The sequence below is a fragment of the Micromys minutus genome (genome assembly GCF_963924665.1).
Source record: "Micromys minutus genome assembly, chromosome: 8".
NCBI lineage: Eukaryota > Metazoa > Chordata > Mammalia > Rodentia > Muridae > Micromys > Micromys minutus.
Window position 1 is genome coordinate 10,383,063 of NC_137977.1, and position 24,833 is coordinate 10,407,895.

Here is a 24,833-nt window from a genome sequence, read left to right on the forward strand (position 1 = left end):
CACTTGAATTCACGTGTCTTTGTATTAATACTTCCTTTTCAAAGGTAGTTTTTATAGGAAACCTTACCCTAAAATTCAGACTTTTGTAAAAGTGTTTGGTTTTATAATATAATTCTATTCAAATTTAAAGATGTATTTTATAGCAGCATAATTCTATGACACTTAAATTTCATCAAGCATTTTATTAAGGTATGTTTATTAATTATGTACTATGTCTAATAAAAATTACATCAGTAAACAAAGTATCTTGAACATAATTGGTCATAAAAAGAAAAAGAAACTAGCTTAAATCATCTTTATGCACACCAGTCTTAAACAGCAATGGCTGTTCTAATTATTTTTAGCTGTTTCCTTTATCAAACATTTAAAGGTAAATTTTTTTTCCTAGCCAGCACAATTCTGAGCTGAGTTCTCCTGACATTCTGCTGATGAAGGAATTTTAGATGAGGACAGCCAGAGAGAAAATGCTAGGAGGGAACAGATGGGAAGAAATGGACAGGGGCACGCCTCTCTTTCTTACAGAGCTTGGGAGCCATGGCAAATGACACATTTTTATTGAACTATTGTGCTAGTGTGTTTGATGTTTGCAAAGATACAGATATGGTAGGGAATTTGGATACACTAAGGTTACACTAAAGGTGAAGAATTACGGGAATTATATGATCTATCCTTGGTAGAGGAATAACCTTTAATGTCTATGAAGTACAAATGGATGGAAAGACATCACAGACTTCTCATGCACTTGTGTCTGAAGAATTGCAACAAATGACAGTTTACTCATGAGGAAACCATATTAGTGATATGTATTAGGAGAAATTAAGATTATAATGAAGAACATAATGACAATGGACTTCATGGCCCAGACACGTGCAGAAAGGTGTGCTAATGTATAAAACACAGGAATAAACAGGTATGTGGATCACTACTTATAAAAATAAGATAAAGACATCCTTGGTGACTTTCCATTAATGTGTTTAATTAGTTAACTTGTTAATTAATCTAATTAATTATTCTATCCATGCACGTTTATCTACAAATGATACTCCTAGTCATTCATTGGTTACTGGTAAGGTGGAACCAAAACAATTCTTTTTAAAACTTCTCGGTAGTTTTCACAGAGAGATCTTTGCATAACCCATATCTCTATGAGCTAATTATTTCATATCCACAAACACATTAAGAACATCAGAATAGTTGTTAAAAAAAAAGTAAAGATTGAGAGATCCCAGTCATCACTTATTATTGTGGTCCATAAATTTACATGTTCACAGGTGGGACACTGAACCGCATACAAGGGGCATTTAGAAAGATCAGAGAGAAAAGTGATGCTTGGGCCTCACAGGCAGTCTGTTGTTGCCATTCTTTAGTAGATCCAGAACTCTGAAATTGGCATTTAGGAAATTTCCCTAAACTTCTAAAGTGTTGAAGTCTACTGAGTGAGAAACAAGCAGATAGGATATTAAACCAATCAACATTGTAACATTTAATTTCTGGTTCTTTTATAGCTGTATCAGAAATAGTGTGTCATAAAGTGAAATATTCTTGTGCAGTACTAAGGTAAAGTATAACTTTAAAATGGAAGAAAGCAAAATAGGATGGAAGAAAGTTTGCAAAAAGCGAGGTTCAAAATAGTTGAGGCATTAGGATCTGGAGTGATTATTTTCTTTTATCCATTGGCAATATTTAGCTACGTGCTTGTATTATTTTCAAAAGCAAAGTTATATCAACTTATGGGCAAAATATGCTTTGTTACTTCCTATGAATAGGTTATTTGTACTGGCAAACTGAAACTTATTCCGGCTTCTAAAATGATCATGCACTTTATTGGGTATTTTTAATAATATTTAATGAAATTTTTATATTATTTCCCCTTTCTTTGATATCAGGAATATTTTAAATTTGTTTATTGAAGTTTGGAATACAATTAATGCAAGTGAATCTTTCTCCTTTATCCTCTGAGATGCCTCAGGTGTCTCCATCTTATATATCTTCTACATGTCGATGTCCAAGTGTATCTCCAATCCCAATATTAACTCTAGTGTGTATATATGAATTTTGTTTGTCTATCCTTAATGTATAGAAGTAATTTCCCCATTGCTTCAAAATTTTCTCTTCTGTGTTGTCCACTTTAATTAATGACACTGTAATTTACCTATAGTACTGGAAGCAATCCTAAATCTCACCCCCAGCATTTATCTTGCCAGTGCCTTTTGCATTATGTTTTGCTGGAGATCAAACCCAGGGCCTCACCCTTGCTAGGTATGTACTGTATCATGGAGCTAAATGCCCTCTCTATCCATAAGTTCTTTGAGTTGTCCTCCATATCTTTGATCTAACACATCTCTATCTTGGTTCTCTATTGCATCCCAGTACTATGGGTTCCTCATTGATCTATCTTCTTCTAGGTTTATCTAAGTTGAAATCTGTCTGCATGCTGACATGCTCTCAGATAGACTGTCTACTTCTGAAGGGAGAGGAGGCTGCTTTCTATTATTTTTTAAAGATTATGTTGTGCTAGCTGGGCACTTGGAAGGCAGAGACAGACATTTCTCTGAATTCAAGGCACCCTGGTCTACAAAGTAAGTTTCAGGATGACCAGGGATATACAAGAACAAAAACTGCCTTAAAAACAACGACAACAACCAAAAACAAAACAAAAGGATTATACCGTGTTTTCACAAGCCCCTGGTAGATGGCTAGCTTTCTGGCACTCCATTAAAGTGCTTCCTGGGGTATTCTATATTGTCCACTACGTTCTCTTTATCTTTTTCCATCTATTTGGAGCATAGGCTTAAAGATTGATAATAGCCATTCTTGACTAGGTACATTTGTTAGAAGGTAGCTACCAGAAATTTTAATGGACACTTTAAATGAAAAAAATATCAGCTTTTGAATTTTGATTCTGAAAGATGGCCCTACTGTGATCATCAGTGTGCACAAATCTCCTTTTCACTGTGTGAACGGTGGTATGCAGACTACGTATTCTGCATTATTTTACTGTTTTAGTGTTTATGGTAAATACTTAATGTAATACAGTATGTCTATATAACAAGATATTTTAAAAAATATTGCTTATTAAACCCCCCAAATAAGACATTTCTGCTGGAATATCTTACAGTCACAGCAAAAAGACAAACCTGTTATAAGGCAATAGATAGAAGAGATACTATTTATAGTTATAATAGTTCCATACTATTGATTGATTGTATGGATTTCAATAAATAGATGTAGTGTTCACTACTCCTGGTTCAACATGTGGAATTTATTTTGGAGGGTTGGAAAGTGTTGAGAGGACTTTTAATTGTTTATAGTAAAGTAATTCTATAATTTCCATGGCAGTAAATATTTATTTCTTTGTATCAGAGAACCTTTAAAAATAAAATCAAGAGAGAATATAATATATATAATTTTAGGGAAAATGTAAATAACTAGCAATAAAATGAGACTTTTTTTTATTTTGAAAAAAGATTAAAATAAGTAGCTACTTTTCTATACTAAGGAAAAAACTGACTTTGTAATTATCATGTGGACACGTTTTCATGCTTACTTCTGATTCATTAAAGAAATTCCAATAGAAACAGCTTACTTCTCCTTGAGTTCCTTCCTTTTCTCCTCAGAGGCAACCAATATCAAAGATTTGCTATGCATTATTATATTGTAGACTCAATATTTTGCTATGATTACCTATATAAATATTTATCTACATTCATAGTTATATGTATTATAAATTTTATATTTTTTCTGTAGCTACTATCTCAGTAAAAATGAGATTTTTTTTCTAGAGCGTATATAGAAATATAGGATTATTGACCTACAGAATGTGTAGATAAATTCTTTTCATTTGATACTGCCGAATGTTTTTTCCAAATTAGGTTATATCAGCTTATATTCTTAGAAGAATATTTCACAATCTCCATGTCTGGATAGCCTCAGTCAATTCTTGGAATCGCTAAGCTTCCAAATTTGTTCTTCTCTATAAATTGTGAAATATTGGCTCGTCAACAATTCCAGAATGTGCGAGGAGCATAGAGAATCGTTAATAGATTCAGACTGCCAGCAGCAGCAGCAACGTAGTGTCAGACTGGCCAGAAGCTAACACGGTCAGATCAGCTTAAGCCGTAATGCCTGTAGTGGGAGGAAGGACATGATGGACGGGAGAAGCCATTAGTGCTTTTGGTAACAAAGAACACAGACACGAGAGAAACATACACTCAGACACCCAGTCGGAATACACTTTGAAAAGCTAGCACTGTAACCTTAGCTATAAATGTATTAGGAGATTGTTAAACACCGGTTAAGCTAGTGCAATCTCTCAGTGGGTAAAGACACTTAGGGCCAATCCTGATCATTTGAGTTCAGTTCCCAGGACCACCAAAGTGGAAAGAGAAAACCTGCTCTTAACAGTATCCTCTGATTCCCACACTTGTTTAATGGCACACATTCACACTCCTATGTAAAAGAAGTTAAACTTAAATTTGGTAAAGTAATTTAAAAGACTCTACACCTATGTTCTTTTTATGTGACATATAAGTAAGTCACAGTTTGGGAAATGTTACCTTATCTCGGGTTCTCTATTATTCAGGTAAAGATAAGAGCAGGGCACTTTTGCTTTGTTTAACTTGGCATTACATGGTTCATCTTCAACATGTGATGCAGGGAATTCTGGGAACTTAATTTACTTCCCCCTTTTCCTTCCAGGATTTGCTTTACTATGCCCTGTCTAGCTTCATTCTCAGCAGGTTCTGAGGAGGCTAAGCATACATGAATTATTTGAGGGTTATTTTTTTTTTGCATTTTTACTGCTAATATTCCAACTGAAACTACTTTTAGTGTCTCTATATTTCTATATTATTTCAAAAGTATGCAAGAGTCCCAACCATAATGACCACAGAGATGGTTCATTCCTGGTGGGAAAATCAAGATGGTTTTCATTGATTGCTATGCTGCAATTATTAATAAGGAGGAAGGAGTCAACCTTCTAGATGCCAGGAAGAATAAGGTAGACATGCTTTGCTTGTGTGCATGGAGCCCCTTCTTTAGGTTCCTTATGAGGTTTACAAACTGATTGGAAGTGATGAGAATGGGGAGGGTGAGCTGTACAAACAACTTTGGAAGACAAGGCATAAGAAAGAAATGAAGCTTTCAGACTGTCCCATAGAGAGTGGATCTCTCTCCTTTGAGCACTAAACTGTCACTTTATAGTGTGGTGGTTAGACTCTTCTTTAGAATTTGTATTTTGAATGCAAAACTTAAGCATTGTAGGTGAGAGTGATGATTCCCAACAAATGGCTTCCCATGGGCCATAGATTCATGGCAACCTCCTGAGCATAGTTGAGCAGTTGGAGGGGTGGAGCGGGGAAAGCTGAGATAGGTGCTAAGTGCATCATGAGACTCAGTTGCAAGTTCTCTTTGTATTTACTCTGTTAGGGAAGGGAAAGTCATCAGATAACAAATCAGTCCCTGAATGCTGTGCCTATAGGAGGAGAAAAATTGCTTAGCCAAGTGTGTAGGACAAATTGAAACAGGAGGCACTGGAATCAGGGAAGACATTTAGAGACACTGGAATGTTCCTCTTGTGAGTGAGGGACAGAGTGAATCAGAAGGTGTGAAAGTAAATAATGTGAATTTAAAATGAGATTTAGTAAGGCTTCCAACATGGAATGGAATAATCCAAGGTGCTTTAGGTAGGGGTGATGTGAAAAAACCAACAGGAACCAGGAGAAAGGTGTTTCCCTTACCCAGTATGTCTTCTGTAAAGGTAAGTTTCAAAACATGCCATTCTCAGTCATTTTGATATGTACTGTTGATTTGTTTGGTTAATTTGGAGGGAACAGAAAAGTTGTGTTCTCTAATATTCTTTTGCAGTATTTTTGAAGCATGGCTTAGTAAAGCACTGAAGGATGTGGGACTGTTGCTGTGTTAACTGTTTGGGATAAGAAGATGAGAGCTATGGGTGGAGCACAATATGTGCTTACACTTACAGTGATGCCAATCTGTGATGAGGGATTTGATGTCTGCTCATTGCTATATGGAATTCAGTATTCTATTTTTCAAACACCGACTTTTGGAAGTCTGTATTTAGGAATATGCCCTTTGGCCTGTCATGCGTGGGGAATGGTACAAAGTGTCCATACGTTGGCTGTGGCTGCATTTAGCAGTCATCCCTTTGGAATCCACTAAAGGCAATGTTTAAATTCCAAATGATTTTCCTCTGGTTTGAAACATGCCTCAAGGCTGCCTGTCTCTTGAGCCCCCTGTCCTTTCATATGTGCTCAGAAGACTCATCAGCTCAGCATACATTTCTATTATGTGCAAAGCACTGTCAGAGTGTAAATTCATCTGAGGATTAGCTTGACTTATATAGGGTTTGCGTAAATGTTTGTTCAACGAATAGAATTCTTTCTTTAATGATCTAGTTCTTCAGAGGTGTCTCAATTACGGGGCCAGGATCTCCACTCTGTTTTCCCAGAGCCTTTTCTTCCTTAGTTTTCATGACTGGCATTACCTGTGGAAGGCAAACAACCACTAATTCCTACAGGCCAGCCCTTTATAACATCTGAAATCAACCCTTAGGAAACGCTTGTCATACGCAATGCTAAGTGAAGACAGGCTCAGCCAACTTAACATCTACAGTATCTGGCTTTTGTTTGCGTCTTTTTCTCCTTTTCGTATTAAAGGGAAGGGGCAATTCTGTGGTTTGAGCGCCAGATGGTTCAGAGAGCACAGGCCTGGGAATAAAGTCAGAATTCAGTCTGGTCCTTGGCTCTTATCTGATATCTTTCTTAGTGTCCAGGCCTCAGTCACAGCTGTAAAGCGGAGGATTGTGTTGACATTCTATGGTGACTCTAAGAAATATGGAGAGTAATTGCAAAGGCCTAGACAAACTAGGGATGCTCTGAATATGTGATGGTAATAATAGTAGATATCCATTGCTAGTTTTCTTCTCATTTATTTTCTGTTTTACATAGAACAAGCTATTCACCAAGTTCCCCATGTGTACATGTTACGTTAATTTTTACTATGAGGTAAAAAATATTAGAAATTAAATAAAGCTTTACCTAGTCAAGATTTTACAAGAGCTCTGAAATGTCAGATTCTTCCCAGTTGATGCTATTCGAACATCAAACAGCTGCTCACTTTTAGCAGTAATGGTAGTGTATGTAGTAAATAGCCCAGATGGCCCTTGAATACTTACAATTCACCGACATCGTCCTCAAATCTGTCTATGCTTTAGCTCAATCTCAGAGTAGTCCTTATGATATAGTAACTTTTGCCATTTCCATTTCTTTTTACTGGAAGGGCCTACATCATGGTAGTCCAATTAAATATGATACATTTAGCTAATAGTCCAACCTCAGCTGACAACCTCTGGGTCTTACTTTTTATGTCTGACTACTTTTTGTAGTAGTCCAGGTGCCATGGCAATGTGTAACATTTGCATCTGACATTTACCAGTATCAATTTGGCTTGTGGCATATACCCTACAAAATGCCAGCAATTGGCAGGAGCGGCCTTGCCTTATATTAGGCATAGTCTTTGAAAATTATATAAATGATTATATTCTTTCTTTATATTTAGAATGAATTTAGAAGACTCCTTGCTGTCCATATAGATACTAATTTAAAATAGTAAATAAACTCAGGTTGTTCCATAGAAGAGTTTGCTTTCCACAATGACATATCACTGTAGTAAGTATTTCAATGGATTTCTGCACTCTGTCAGCCAGTGACTTGTAGGCTTTATAAAGTGGACAAAAGTCTAGCCCCTGGCACTAAGAATAACAAATACTCTAAGAAGACATATCTTCAGATAAGCCCACAGGCGATCAGAGCTCTGTGTTAAATTTTTAAGTCTGAAATGTCTTCTTAAAATGTGTGCATGAAGTTGGAACACAATTAAAGCATGGTATTTTATAATGACCTCTTGCCTCAGTGGCTCTACATGATCATAAAGGAGCACTGAGATTACATTTGTAACTTTTTTAGAGGTAAAATGAGGACTGGAAGTCATGGAATAGCTGGAAGTGTAACACAGTGGTGGAATCCTTGCCTAACAAGAACAGAGCTTATGTCTTGCACTGAAAAATTGTGATGTAGATATGATCCCATATAAATTTACAACTTCTTCCTTTAAGCCATCTCCTATTTGAGTCCCTTTGGTTCCTATTTATTTTATACTTTCCTGAATTCCACTCTTGTTTTTCCCCACCTTTCAGACTCCACTTAGCTCTCTGGAGACTTTCTTCCACAAACCATGTAGATTCTGTTCGCAAAATCCAAATATCAGGGATATTGAAGTCCTGAGAAATGCACATTCTGTGGTGGGGTTATTCATGTCATTGCCTCGATATTTTACATGTGTGGATTAGTCACATGATGTATTCACTGGTATCTAGTTTTGGAGGTATTTCAGGTTGTTCTGGCAGTAATATTTCACAGCAGCATGTTAGTGTGTTCCTGATTTTCTAGGGTGTTTTCTTTTTTCTTTTATTTATTTATTTATTTATTTATTTATTTATTTATTTATTTATTTTAGTACAGAATAGAGTTTACTCAGGGAATGGGGATGGGAGTTAAGAGGGTAGTAAAGGCAGAGAAATAGGAGTAAAGAAGGAGGAGCAGTCCATGGTCCAGTTGGAAAAAGAGGGGGAATGGAATGGGGAGAGGAGGGGTAAGCAGGGGGAGCAAGAGCCGGAGAGCAAAGAGCAACACAAGAAAGAGTCCTAGGGTGCTTTCAATCATCTACATCACTGATTTATCACCATCATGCCTTGTGTTAGCCAGTGTGCCTACAAGGCAACTCACCCCCGGGAATGTGACCAGTTTTCCATTGGCAGGTCTATGCCTAGTAAGCGAACAAATAGCAAAACAACCAAAGATGCATTATTCATTCTTTAATATTTCAAAAATATGGTTTATATAATACAGCATAAACTGTATACATTCTGAACATTAACAGTTCAGTTTTCACCAAGTAAGCCACAAGAACCCCTATCTACATTTAAACTCTAACATGTATCAATTCAAATCACATAATTTATTCTTAAAAATGTTCTTCATACAATGAAGATGTTTTCTCAAACCTTACAGTGGAAATATTTGTAAAAAGTTATTATTAATTCCTTTCTTAAAGGAGAGTGAACATATAATTATTAATTTTAATTGCACTTAGCATAGTTTCTCTGCCATATAATTGCTTACTGAACTTCATGAGTTTTAAGACTGCCATTGGATGGCATTAATTTTTCATAGTCATATATTTTTTAAATGAGATTTTAAAACATTTACTCAAAGTGGATTCTATCATTTTATCAAGAACCACATAAATGTAATTGAATGGTTTAAGATTTGTGTGACTTAAATATTCTACTGAAATGCTGTTTTTATGTGTGAAGGAATGGACATGTGCTGGTGAGACAGTCTTTGTCAGATCTGTGAATATTCCTTCAGTCTCATTTCCAGCAGCTTTTCTGGTTTTGAACATTACTTAAATAGACAAGCGGTCCATTCTTAGCACTCAGAATTTGCTGTTAGTAAATTTTATGTGTTCCATCAGCAATTCGATGATAGAAAGCAACGTTTTTTTTCTGTATTTCACATAGCACTGGAGCTCTGCAAAGTGTCTCTGGGGGTTCTTTGATGTCTAGACAGTTTAAATTATGCCTGCTCCTCCCCCCAACTTCTACCCCTGTTCTGCTTCAGGGGTTGTGGGAAATGAGACAAACCAGAAGGGTTCCACAAGCCTTTAGTCCAGGGGGAAAAGCTAACAAGTAGAGTAGGTCTACTCTGGCAGGTGTATGGGAAACAACCCAGTTACAGGGCCTGTAAGGCCAAGGTATGGAGCAAACACCCTGCTTATTTATTTCTTCTCATATCTTCCACATGGAAATAGATACACATTGTCAGTAAAGAGGAAACATCTTAGAAATATTAGTGAAAGAGTCACAGTCACCCTATAGCCTAATATTTCTATTTTTCTTCCCAACTTCCCCAAGGCAGCCAAATTCAAGACATAAATCCCACTCTTAAACATTGTCTTGCTTATTAATATGGTAAAATAAATCATTCTTTGTATGATAAAACTAATTTTATCTTCTTCTTTATCCTTTGTCTTTCTTTCATGAATGGATGTCACCGTTTCTTCAACCCATCCTGTTAGAAAGTAAGTAGCTCCTGAAATTTCTCAGCTCTTTTGTTAAAATATTGATGCATTATGATCCCATCCACAATACATTATCTATTTTAGAGCTAATGTGTTCAATTATGATGGACAAGATTAATGTCAAAGCCATAGTTGTATGTGTAATGCTCTATGTTTTATGAGTATAGAATAATACAATTGTACCAATAAGGTTTTCATTTATATCTTTGTACAGCAGTTAAGTGAGATGACACATATTTTTCAAGAAAAGGAGGCCAGTTTATGTAGAATATAAAATTGAGATTAATAGCCACAAGTAAAGTTGTAAGCAAGAATACTTTAAAGGTTTGAATATATTACATGGGTTTATTACTTTCTTTTAAGAAACACTGGTATCTTTAGATAAAAATATTTCATTGTTTTTAGATGAGATAGACCATAATAATGATATACAGATAACATTGTTTGTCGAAATGCAACTAAAACCTTAAATTACGTTGCAGGAATATTTTAATTCATTGAGAACGTGAATGTAACTTTAAATCAAAACATTTTATTTGTTTCTTTTGGGAGATATTTGGTGAAATTAAAACAGTTGTTGAAATCTTTAGAGCTTTATTATCTTACAATTGTGGATTATATATACATATATATATATATATATAAACTTTTCATGGTAAATATTGAGCTTATTAAGTTCGTAAACAATGTAACATACTAACGTACTTGTGCTCATTAAATCTTATTGTCTGTGTGAGATGAAGTCCTTAGCTGACATTAACCAAGCATAAAGCTGCTGCTAAGCAACCAATTTAACATCTGCAATGATGTTTACCTTAGAAAATGTAAACTGGAGTGGTATATTTCTTATGTATTCTTTGTTGCCTTTAAACCTACATTTCTCTTAAATGTTCTAAATCTACATACATGAAATTTGTACATTAAGCATGTCCTACGAAGAGCAGGAAGGCTATTGTGGAGTGTGATGTTGGTTGGGCAGTTCTATTAAGTTACAGGTTTAAAGATCTACAGTGTATAATTTTCATGGATTGGATTCTGTGTGACTTGTCATGTTAACATCTTGTCAGGTCCCTGCAGAAAGTCTGAATTTCTGACAGTTTTACTAATTTAAACCTCCTGAAATCTGGCACCGTCATTCCCAGCATCAATTTTTCCTGTGCTTTTGTCTGGGGAGTGGAATATAAAAATTACATATTTTGCAGTGTTCAGTATAACGTGTTGCATTATTTATCTGGAATTCATTTGTAGAGAGATAGTGCTAGGAAGATGAATCTATTTTTTTCTTTATAGCTATGGCTCGGCCCACTTACATATGAGCAAACATCTTTCATGAGGGAAATAATGAAATGAGGCCACTAAGATTGTAGGATCTCCATGAGGGGAGATGTTACATAAGGCCATAGTTATGTTCCCATGGGAGTCAACTGTTATGGCCACATTGTCCTTTGACCAAATTTACATTAAGACTCTTGTTTCCCGTTGAACCCAATGGAATTATATTTATATGTTGCCACAGAAAAGCTGCTTCCTAAAATAATAAAGACTCACATTATTATAATGCTCCCAAACCTTCAGGATAAAATGTATATCCATGATGATTTGCAATAATGTGTTCCCACAATTCAGCAATTTTTTTAAAATTTTATTTTGTTTTTTAAATTTTTACCAGCAAGGTTACATAGTAAATAAGAGACTTGATCATCTGGGCTTTTTAAAAAAAGTTAGTAGCATACAATTTGCCTAATAATTCAAAATTTGAAAGTTCATATTGTAAAGGCTCCTTTGTTTCAAACTTTTTGAGGTTAAGCTCTTCTAAGTCTTAAGGGGCTTGTGGTGTAGAATAGAGCAGTTCTAGTAGACACTGATATAACCAAATACTGATCTTTTGGAATAGTAGGAAATAAAATGCACACAGTCACATAGTCTATATGCACATAGACATTAAACCAAAGCAGTGTTTATACCTTGCAAAGGTATTGACTTACACGCAAAGTACAAAACACACTGTACATTTTATTAACATCTTTGTAAGGCCTTGAATGGAGTCCACGAATATTTGTGCATGTGTGCACTGATATTTTCAGTCATTGATGTAACATATTTTACTTTCTTTTAATTATTGCAGGGACAATTCAGTTCATCACATCTTTAGCACAGAGGTAATTGTTATTTGGACAGAATGTGTAAACACACATTTCTTTATCCCACATACTCAAGGAAAAGTTGACATTGTAGAAGCTGTAGGAGAGATGTAAACATAGATGCAAATTCTTCATTTGACATGTGAGGAATTTGATACTAAGAGCAGCCTAAATACTTATAATTTCAAATCATTTCTCTGTTGCTTACTTCTTCTTCTTCTTATTATTTTTTGTTATTTTTCAGCCCATGAGAAGGTGCGGGCCTTGAACTTGTTCTTTTTTTTTTTTTTTTTGGAACAACCACTAAGTTATGTGGATTATTTTTCAACTGAGACTTCATCATGTTATTTTACAAAATGGTACCACATAAAAGTTTGAGCCTTGGTTTCTTTAAAGTACACTGTTGGTTGCTTTGTGACTAAGAACAAAATTTGTGTTTAGGAGACTTTTTGCCTCAAGTCTGTTAAACATATGAATCTGATTAACTTTGGGGAAACTAGAATGACCCTTCATTGTAACGTCAATGTTTCAAGGCATTCAAAGAGGTTCCTCTCTCTCTCTCTCTCTCTCTCTCTCTCTCTCTCTCTCTCTCTCTCTCTCTCTCTCTCTCTTCTCTCTGTAACTCAGTGAATGCTTTTGCTCAATAAGTTGTGTCTCATCTGGGCTCATGATTTGCACACTTTTCTTTTTCCAGTGGAACTTCTCCCTTAGCCTGTCTGAATGCCATGCTTCACACTAACACTCGAATAGGGGATGGAACATTCTTCAAAATCCCTGGAAAGTCGGGCCTCTATGCTCTCAAAGTAAGTAGGACTGTTCTGCATACTGTGTGTCACACATATTTTGAATTATATGAAGGTAAATTCAATTGGATTTTTATGCATGACCTCTGTGCCCAGGTTTTCAGATGCCATAGAAAGCGGTTTGTATGAATAATAAACGGTGACAGATTTCTCTAAGGAAAGCCTCAGAGTTTACTTTATAAATGGGGGAATGGAACTTCTCCATTCTATAAGAGTTATAGGGAGGAATGTCTCAGAGCATCAGCTGGAAATTTTAGCTTAGCAAAGCTACCACACACATCCTGACTTTACTGCAGTTGAGTTTGTATACTTCCCACCTTTAGGTTTAAAATCACAATGATATAAATCAGATATTCAGTGTGGTAGCTAATGATAAGCTGGAGAAAATATCTTGTTTTCCCAATAGTGAATTAGCATGTATAGTATATATGTAGAAAAAATAAAAATTTAAACTATGAGGTATATAGATAAATATTAGAAAAAGGTTTGGATGAATGCTTCTTAATTTTTTAGTGGACTCTTCATTACTCTTGACAATGGGAAATGCCATATGAAATAAAAAATTCCTCAGGACAGCAGCTTTTGCCCCCCCCAAAAAAGAACATTATCTACCGTAATGATTGTAATGCGCTAGAATAATTGGGTTTAGTGCATTGTATTAGATTGGCTAAGTTAAAAAGTTTTTGCTTCAATAATTGATGGGTTGTTTTTCAATCTCTTTAGTTTCCTTTGGGAAATTTTGCTTGTAATACCAAGAGTTAAACCTGGCAAAGTAATTCTCCCTTAATTCCACCAAATCTTCTTCCATTGTGTGTTATACAAAACAACACAACCATGTGAAAATTAGCTGTATTTTCCCATGTGGTTTTCATAGCTCCCTGGGTGTTTCATTTATTGGTCAAATGATGAGTTGTTATTCATTGGTCTCTATCAGAAGGAACATAGGATCAAAAAGTGAAAATTTTACATATCAAGAGGAAATCTTGTGAATAGATTTCTTTCATATTTATGTGTGTGTTTGCTTTATGTGTATGATTGATTTTTCTGTGTGCATGCACAACAGAGGAGGGTGTTGAATACCATAGGACTTCAGTAATGGATGGTTGTGGGGTACTGTGTGGGTGCTGGAAATGGAAGCAGGACATTAGGAAGAGGAGGCAATGCTCTTAACCCCTTGAGCCATCTCTCCATCCCTGTGTATTGATTTTAGAAGGCAACCTAGAAATATCTACCACGGTGATGATGCCTTTTTAATGCTTTGTGTTTTCAGTGTTTTATCCCAAGAACTAATTTTTCCATTTATGTCAATCAATACTAAGTTCCTACTCACAGATGACTCGATGACATCTCAGGATGCTGAAAACATCATTTGGTTGTGTCCAGTTGCTAATGTATTTATAAATCCTTTTGTTTTTGCTTTTTTTTCTAAATCCTACAGAAAGAGGAGTCATCATGCCCAGGGGATGGAACATTGGATCTAGTCTGTGATCCAGACCTGGATAGCACTGAGATGGCAGAGGCCAGTGCCAATGGAGAGGAGAACAGGGGTGAGTGCACCTGACTCCAGAAGATACACCTTTGCTTTTAAAAAGTGATGTCATTCAAAAGTTAAGTCACTAATTGGCTTATGCTGCCATCAGAGATACAATTTTTGCTATCACTTCAGACTTACTGTTCATCCTTTTTGTTTTAAAATTCTTAGCACTCAAGAAAGCAATGACATTTTCTCCCTTTTGTTTATTTCAAACAGTACTTTTCCTTGAATAACTTTATTGGGTGTTACCAGAATCTGTCTATTACTCCCATATAGTAAGAGACATGTTCTGGGTCGTGTTTCCACTTTAATTTCTATGTTGGACTAAGACCAACATTATCTTATGCCAAATGGCTCTAGTTTTTGTCACTTCTTTGTTTCTTGTAAGTTAAAGTTAGTGTTGCTATTTCTCAAAGAATCAAGACAATATAAGGTAGATTTTCATTCCACAGAAGCTACTGGGCTGGATCTCAGCCAACTGTGGTCCCCAAAATAGCCACAGATCATTCCTGGGGAGGAAGACGTTAAATTCTCATCTGTGGACTCATAGGAATTAGTAAATTATCTTTAAAAATCAAACTGTGTGGAAATATAGCATTTCAGTAGCAATCCTGAGTTGTCTGGTTAGCTCTTAGCACAGTGAACAGCCCAGCCATTAACTGTTTGTATGATCTCAATGGCCCCAGAAGTCGAATGATGCTTCATTCCTACTTAAACTGTAAAGAAACTTGTGAGCTCAGCATTTGGAACAGATTCTGTCTTTAGTGGAATGGCTACAGTGTTTCATACATTTTCACTATGGTGCACTTGACTTAGTGTCCGTGGTCCTTTCCTCTTTGAACCCTCCTTCTGCCACTGGAATAGTGTTTTGGCAGGGCAGTGATACAGAGCTCTGGCATTCTAAATGAACTGACCTCTTCCCGTTTTTGTACAAGGTAAAGGAGCTTCTACGTGCCTCAGTCTCTCTCTGTGTTGTGCTGACTGTATGTGTGTGAATAGTATCCTCGCCCTCTACTCTCCCCCATTCTCTCAACTTCTATGAGATAAATATTGTCCTTAATTTTCAAGAAACAGCAAAAATAATTTCTAGTTAAAATTGAGTAATTTGACAGAAAATTACACAAGAAATGTATAAAGGTTGTTGTTGCTTATCCAGTGGTCACAACTGATACAATGAAGTGAATAAACAAGTCTTTACTGGGGAATGAATAAAACTCCTTTATGGGATGAGAGAATTGGTTTTAAAGGTTGAGAGGTCTGTGTAGAGGGAACAGCAAGTATAAAAACCTAGAAGCAGCAGAGTACTGGGAATATTACAGAAATTGCAAAAGATGCATACACAAGAAAGATTTCAGTAAGACACAAAGTCACACAGGCATACTATGTAGTATCTTGAGGTATCCAGATGTTATTTTAAATGTGATACTAAACCATTACATGGTTTTCAGGTAAAAGACAATGCTATCTATGAGATTCTGCTAAAATCCCCAACTACAAGGAAAGTCAGATACCTGTACAAAGGCTAGGGAGGCCAGTTAGAGAGCCTTGTTGTGACCTAGTGGAGGCAGGGGAGTGACAGTGCTGAACAAAAAAGAATGATCCAACAGGAGCTGCTAACAAATGTAGGATTAAGGGCTTGAGTTGAATCTAGACTTTGGGTGGTGTGAGTAATCGAACAGCAGCCTTGTTCTCCCTACCTTAGCTTATGCATTAGTTACCTTTACAGTTGCTTAAGCAAAACGCCCGGCAAAGGGTTCATTTTAGCACACAGTTTGAGTGTGCAGTTCATTATGGCAGGAAGGCACAGTAGCTGGACTCAGACGCAGCTGCCATGTTGCCTCTGATTTCAGGAAGCAGACGGGGTTTGGCTTGCTTTCTACTTTTCTTCAGCCTGAGACTCTAGCCTTTGGAATAGTGCAACATATAGATTTGGGTGGGTTCTCTTGGCTCAATTAAGCTGATCAAGAGATGTCCTCTTCGACATGCCCAGAGACATGCCTCTGAGGTGGTTGTAGATCCTGTCAGCTTGATGAGGAGTAGGAACTGTGCCAGAATCCTGGGCTTCCTAATGAGAATGGATTGCTGTTAATATACAGGTGAGGGTAGGTGAAATATAAGACTAGAGTCTGTGATTGGACAATGAAAAAAAGAAGGTGGGACTGAGAGATTTAGAGAGAAAAGATAGAGGACAGACAGAAGGACAGAAGATGAAGGAATAGGATGAACCAGATCCACATGAATTAAAATAGCCACAGGTACTATGAATATCATAGAAGGGACAGAATAATATAGAGCAGTTTTTCCAGTCTAGGTGGGCAACTTGTATCACTTTCAGTTGGCTCTGAGTTCACTGTTTGGGCATTTTGAGAGTTGAGAATTTACTGTTATAAATCTGACTGATAAATTACAAACCTCTAGAATTTTTATTTTACTTGGTTAGGGGGATTTATGACAGCTAGCCACTCATGGCAAATGGCTGGGAAGATATGAGCTTTTCAGACACAAGCAAACTGTGAGAAATTGTGTGGACCCAACATGGGTTATCCACGGGACTGGGATAGGGCTAGAGAGTATCTTTCAATAGCATGGGCCTTTTCTTTTTAATTATAACACACAACCTAGAGCAAAGATTACCTTTTTTAATTTGAAGGAAGATGTAAAAACTGAGAGAGGCCCTGATTATGGAATTCAAGGATGATTTTCATGAATATTGAAGCTGAACTACATGATAGAAATAATTTTGATAGAGCATAACCAAGTAAGAGCTGAAATGTTTCAGAAATAGAGAATAACCCAAGAGTTGGACCGATATAGGGATCTAAGAGTGGCAGCCACTTTACAAGAGGAAAATGAGTAACTGAGGATTGTTCTGCAGTCTAAGTGCCTTTGAGTCATCTGTGTTCCTGTAATGAATGACAGTCAACTTATTGGTTCATCAGCTTGGATGTTGACAGATCAATGAGTAAATGAGCCTTTATATGCCTCCAGAGTGAGTCACACAGGTACATATGCTTTAATGACAAAACAGTACTGGGGATATCCAATGAACGGGGCAAAGAATGGTCCAAAGGAACAGGGAGGGGGCATATATCATTCTACCCTAGTTCTAGGCCCAGTGGTGCAAGACATGTGCAAAAGTCAAAGTCTGCCATATGGAAGTATCTTTGGGTCCTGGTACAAATGAGAGAGAGCCAAGATTTGTCAACCAGGATGTGAAGTAATGGTTCAGAGAAAAGGTTGAGATTGCAGAAGTTTTGCTAATGACTGACACTGAACTCCAGGGGAGACATGGATTATAGAGATTGGGTAGGGGTAGAAGATAGGGGAGGAACCCTCAGTCAGTAATTAACTCAGAGCAGGGATAAGCAGAGTTCCCTAATTTGATTTGTGATTATGTACTTCACAGAATAACTCAGACCCACACATATCCAGCAAATGTGACCCAAATTAGATTTCCTGGCATCGCCTTTGAAGTTGCATTAGGGAAATTGCTTTGGGGAAATCACTGAAAGAATAGTAAATAGCTTATTTCCTTGAGTACTCCTTGGCTCACCACCTTTGTATCTTATTGCAAACCATAATTGCTTCTTGCAGGACAAGCATATTTCCTATCCAAAAAAGTGCCGTGTATAGTATGAAAAACCTAGAGAGTAAAAAATCTATTGAGTTCGGGCTATGCCCAGCCTTTGAAAACAGCCCACCTTGCATGTACTTAGATATATTTTAATATTCACAACATTTCTCTGATAAAGACAATAGTTACAGGTTTTCATATTTGATTCAGTCTCAAAGAACAAACAATCTTAGAAACCTCTCTCATTGTACCTAAGCCAAGCTGTGCATCTGACAATGCAAACCAGTTTCACAGTATTTTGAACTTATGACTGAACCAGCAGGAGATTGGTACCAGCTGGTGATAGAGATAATTTGCCTTCTAATGTGAGCCCTGATGTGTTCCCATCATCCTCCTGAGAAAGTTTTTCACGTGTGTAGGTGTGGATGTGAGGGAGAAGTGAGAAAGAATAGCAGGGAAGGAGGAGGAGCTATGGGCCCACAATCTGTCCTGTCTCTAACTCCTCATATTGCTTCTTTGGTGTAGAGACTGGAAGGGTCTAGGTGGACAATAACTGGTAATTGATAAGATATATTTGGCACAATTGAAAGAACCACCCTAGTATTAGTGAGTTATTTGAACTTAATAAAGATAAATTGACATCTGCTATTCCATCAAAGAGAGAAGAAAAGATGTATGGGAAAAGAAAGTGTCTGCTGTTGACTGGCTGTGAACTGGGACTTGAGAGATGGCTCACTGCTATAGAGTGCCTTCTGATCTTCCAGAGTTCATGTCTCACAGTTCTTGACTCCAACTCCAGGACATTTGACCCCTTCTTTTTGCCTGTATTTGGATGAACAGATATACTCTCATATGCTTAACTTTAAAATAAAATAAATCCTAAGGATAAAGATGTATCAACGAATATATATATCATAATGCTGTAGTATCTGAATGCCAGTCCATTCAATAGCATTCAAAGCACTGAAGGCCCACCTTAAACTTCTCTTAGAGTCATCTTACCCCAAGAGCCAATTCTTAGAAAATGTTCGCTGCTTTTCCAAAATACATTTATTAAGGTTTTATTGAAACAGTCTATAGTGTGGAAAAAAAAAAGGTATCTTTTTGACAGTAGAATTTATATGACAAAGAAGTATGGTTTCATACATGTTTCTTTGACTTCTGAGCAGTTTTTGAAGTGAACAAGTATTGAACACATAAACTTGAACTGCTCAAATTTTATAAGCTAAGCTCCGGAGATCAAAGAGTGATTTAGGTGGATCGGCTGATATATCTATGTTGACAAGCCATGACAAGTTATGCCTATATAGGTATAGATCCATGTCTCACAAAGAAAATATTATGAATTTTATGATATGCTTTAAGCAGAGATTTATGAGTATGTTTGTGTCGGAGTTGCTTTTTTAAGCATAATACACAGGTATATTATGATTTTTCTCACATAATAAGTTGGTTTACAATGCACTATGCTCTTGCAGAACTCATAATATTTTATATTATATAATACCATAAATATAGTGTTTACCCTCTTCATCCTCTACTTAAATGTTGTTATTAATAGGAAAGTGTCTCTTTTATAGCTGTAATACATTTCATGATTAAGATAAAGAGCAAGGCACCTCTTTATGAAGAAACCGGAGAATATATTATTTTCATCTACTGAGATCAAAAACGTGGTGCGGGGAGAGACAAGGAAAAAGTTCTGCTTACTATTAATGCTAATGGCTACAGGGAGGAAACCACACTCAAGCCAGGGAACTAGTATTTTTGAAGTTTCTATTTACAGAAAGGGAGAGGAGAAGGTAATGGAAGATAGGAGAGGGGGAAGGGAGAGAAGAAAGGAGAGAAGAATGGAGGAATGGAGGGACAGAGGGAGAAATATAAACACATATCCAATATTTAGACCTTAACTCCCAGTATGTATAATGATTTCGCCATTTCAAGAATTTTATATGACTCCTTTTCATTATTCTTTATGGCTAGTTTTATAAGTGGGTCTTTGGTTGTGTGATTCTTGGCAGGGTTGTGTTAATGTAATGAAACATCATTCAAGTCACTATTTTCTTTGGCTCAGGGGTTACACTTTGAGGGGGTTTTGTGTGTGTGTGTGTGTGTGTGTGTGTGTGTGTGTGTGTGTGTGTGTAATAAAACTATTGAAAGTGAAAGGTGTTTTGAGATGGTTCAAGCTTATGGGTAAGATCTCTGCTAATACATCAATTACACAGAGGCCAGGAGCTTTATGGATTATGTGGAAAGTTTCTAATGAAGGCTCAAGGGTCTGGCAGGAATAGTTACAATGTGTACTTATTCTGTAGTGTATTCAGGTGGGTGGGTTGGGGAGAGAGGTAGGAGGGTCATAAAGGGTATGACTTGAGCAACTAGATTCTACTTGCTACATTAGTTACGTTTTTCTATTGCTATGACAAAAGTACCTGAAAAGGGCTACTTAAGAAAGAATGGGTTTGTTTCTTTCCTTAAGTTTGAGTAGCAAACACATAGTACAGAGCGGTTTTTCAAGTCTCCCCTCTGTCAGGCAGCAGCAAGATAAATGCTGGTGCTCGCTTGCTTTTTCCTTTTTAATTCATTCCAGATTTCAGTCCTTGGGATGGCCCAGCCCACATTCAAGGTAGTTTGTTCTCCTTAGTTAATCTCCATGGAAACACTCTTATAGTTACACCAATATGTGTGTCTCCTTTAGGACTCCAGATTGAGTCAAGTTGACACCCAAGATTAAATACCACAGCGTCTTGTTTTGCTGTTTATTTGTAGTGCCTCAGTGTGACAGGTTTAGAGGTGCTACATGTCCACACACATGTGTTTGGGGTGGAATATGTAGGGTGTTTTAGTAGGCCTCCAATTGCTCATTGAAGGAGAGATAGCATTTTCTCGATCTGGCATCCCTTCCTAAGAACTTTGTGAGCATGTAAAAGAAATTTCTTTTGCATTTGCAGCAGGACACCTGAGGTCTTTTTAGGAGCACATTAAATAAATTTGTTTCTTTTCCAGTATCTCTGCATTTTACTCAACATCTTTTTAAGTGGTCGAGACACCTGCTCTACCCTGGTGGGCTCCAGGAACTTCAGTATGTGAATATTTTGTTGTGTTAGTTACATATGGAAGACCATACAAAGGAAAGGGAGTGCTCTTCAGGGAAATGACCACTGGTGGGGTGGAACTTCCTCTGCCCACTCCTTTCCATTCCTCAGGCTTTCAGCCTGCCCACAGATCTCATAGTTTATGAAGAAATGAAAGAGATTTCCAAAGAGCATTGTGCTCTACCTTGTCTTAAACACAGTTCATGTAAAGAGACATGTTTTTTCTAACAACATATCCAGGGAGGAAAAGAATCTTCCGGTCAGTCCTTACATTTCTCGCTCTGTGCTTTTGATAACCTTTATAGCAAAGAAGGATTTCTTTATGCTGAGACTTTGTTGCCTTTAATTAAAACAGTTTTCTCTTTTTTTCTGCTGCCCCTTGATGGAGAACAGCTGCTCACCATCTCCTCCCCACCCCCTTGTCTTCTCCAAATGACTCACTCCCCCTTCTTGAAACATGAATTAAATATTCCTTCCATTTCTTTTATCTACCAGGAATCTCTTTTTCCTAAATCTCCTTTCTTGAACTCTGAACTCTGTTCATGTATAAATGGGTTTTAGTCAGTTTTAACAGCTCAGAGGCATAGAGGAAGAAAAAGTTTGCTTTTCAGTGCAGATAATGTTCTCCTGTTACATATCATTTTCTAACCTCTCTTGTGTTACAAGGGGGGACATTTTCATAAAATGAGAAAGATGAGGAGTGTGATCTCATAAGAAAAACAAGCTCCCTCAAATAAAAATACAATTAAAGGTTTCCCCCAATTATTCATCCTAACGAGCTAATTGTGAATTACATTGACATGTACACCAGAATAAGGCGGCCCTGTTCTTTAAAGAGTCTCTGTCTGTAAAATGACTCTTTATAAGTGTTTCTCAAATAGCTATCTATGTGCCTTGCCTGATTCTTTTCATACTGACATGAGGGGTGATTAGCAAGAAGCTAATTAGTGAAGCCCTTGCCCTTGGCCTACACTAGCCCTTTGCTCTTATATCTTCTGTGTACTTTCCTGAGTTTAATTTTGTGGGTCTGTTGTTCTGTTTCTATGCAGCTATTCCAGGAAGTGTAGCATGGAAGTCCAGGGGTGTTATGTCAATATAAAAGAAATAATTGGTGAGCAGGGGTGATAAATCAGGTGGTAAAGTTGCTGCCCCACAAGGGTAGGGACCTGAGTGTAATTCCCATCATCCACATTAAAATCAGTATGCAGTGACAAATGAGTGTCATACCAGCACAGGGAAGGTAAAGATAGGAGAATCAGTGTCCTGGCAGCCTGGCAGAATCGATGGACCCTGTGTCCCAGTAAGATACTTGTCCCAAGAAATAGGTGGACGATTTCTGAGGAAAGATGTCAGAACTGTACATACAAGTGCATATAAACACTAACACACGTGCTTGATTGTGCGCGCGCTCGCGTGGGCACACACACACACACACACACACACACACACACACACACACACGCCCATGCACATGCACAAGCCCACACTCTCTTAACTTTTGAGAGAGTGACCTAAGATCGGTTTTACCTCATACAAACAGAATCGGTAGTTTCTTTCCATTATCCTGAGAAATCCTTACTCTTTATAGGATAGCTTGAAAATTAGAAAACTAGAAGTTGGAATTTTGTAGGTATGCTTTTCTTGTTATATATGTCATTTTAGGCTGATGTTTTCTCTTTGATTAATGCATGTTTAAAGGGATGCTTTGACAGATACTTAGACATATTAGCAGTATTAAGTTATCCGACTAATCAATCAATAGTTGGAAGGAGTGATTCCTGTTGCTCTATCTGTGTGGGAAATATTTAGCTACCATGGGAGTTTCTGTGTTCCATCCACTACAAACCAAAGTGTTTATTAACCTTTGCTTGACATTCTGAATCAGTTGTGGGATGCCCAGTTTTGTGATGGGCAGCTACAATTTGCTAGTTGACATCAGCCACAAAATCATGAAGGAGAATCATCAGTTTGTCTTTTATAACAATCATACAGGTACACATGCAACATAATTAGGAATACAATATATGCACAAATGCATGCACACACATGTACAATATATGTATGTATGCACACACATATGCACATGTATACACACATGAACACATGTATGTCCTTATGAGATTTAATTATGAATTTGACACATCTTGGAAGAAGCAACCTTAAATGAAGAATTGCCTCTTTTGGGTTGCATTTGTATGAGGCATTTTCTCAACTGCTAATTGATATAGGGGAGCCCAGATCACTGTAACTGGTGCCATCTCTAGAAAATGGTCTAAGCCTGAACAAGATAAAATGTCTGAGACAGCCAGAGAACAAGTCAGGAAAGCAACATTCTCTCATAGTTGCCACTCCAGATTTTGCCTTCATTTGCTGCCCTGACTTCCCTCAGCAATGGTTTATGAGCTGAAAGTTTAAGATGCAATAAACCTTTCTTCCTTGGGTTATTTATAGACATGAGTTTATCATGTCAATAAAAAAAAGTAAACTAGGAAAATATAACATTAACACCTTACTCACCAATAATTTTGGTTTATTTTGTTTGCATGTTTGTTTGTTTGTTTTTGCTGCTTTTGTTTTGTTTTCTCAGTTAAGGTCCCACAGAGACAATGAAACAAATTTTGGAAACATAGTAAGAACTTTTTTCTATCAGTTGTATTTTATTCATACACATTATCCTGCTGAATAATATCAAAGAGTCTCAATGGTTACAATGTTGAGACTTTTAACCACTTCTTTGAAAATTGCTATTTCTGTTACTTTATTGCTTGCAGTACCCTGTTGCTTGCTTGTTTTGGCATATTATATTCTTCGAGTACTTTGACCCCACTTTGGAGTTGACTGCCCCCACCTTGGCACTGGATTCATTTTGGAACGGACATCTCTTCATAGGCTGGATCCAAAAAGGATTAAGGAATTACCTTTCTCTGAAAGAACTGGAGTCCAGGAAATTTTTAATTGGGGTCACCTGAGTTGCTTGTTCTTTTTTATGTCAGTTTTTATACTTTCTGGCATGCATTTAGTTTCTGCATCGATCCAGAATATCTGCTTACACAATTTCTAATGTAAGTATTATGCACAGAACACACTGTAATCCACGCTGAGACCTTTGGGCAATTTCCCATGTGGCTACTACTCTGAAATCACTCTTATTGATCTGTCAAGACAAAGTATAGTTATCACCATTATATTTCCATTGGCAGAGATGTCATTGGAATTAGTTATTCTACACCATTTTCCTTTGAATAAAAGTGTTTCTTTAAGCCTTCTGGTTATATAGCATGCATTCGTAGTGTGATTAACTGTATGAAATAAATCAGCTGTGTGGATAAAAATCTACAAATCTAGAAATAAGATCAAGAGCGGGCAAGATTAGGTGATGCGGAAGGGTGAGGTAGGCAGCAGGGCACAAAGGAAATGAGAGAGGAAAATGGCCTATTTGTGCCAAGTATGAGTGCATGATAAATGTAGGAGAGATGGAGTACAGGTAAAGGAACCATAAACACATAAATTAAAATGACATAATGG

At 36.9% G+C, this 24,833-nt stretch overlaps 1 protein-coding gene across 1 annotated transcript in view; it reads left to right on the plus strand.

The window, feature by feature from the left end:
- ASXL3 (ASXL transcriptional regulator 3) overlaps positions 1-24,833 on the plus strand; it is a gene marked incomplete at both ends in the record, with an annotated part of 168,221 nt that overhangs the window by 49,293 nt on the left and 94,095 nt on the right. Inside the window, 2 exons of the mRNA XM_080920038.1 lie at positions 12,997-13,105; positions 14,544-14,652. Coding sequence (XP_080776164.1) covers positions 12,997-13,105; positions 14,544-14,652 — 218 coding nt within the window. The remainder of the gene's footprint in view (positions 1-12,996; positions 13,106-14,543; positions 14,653-24,833) is intronic.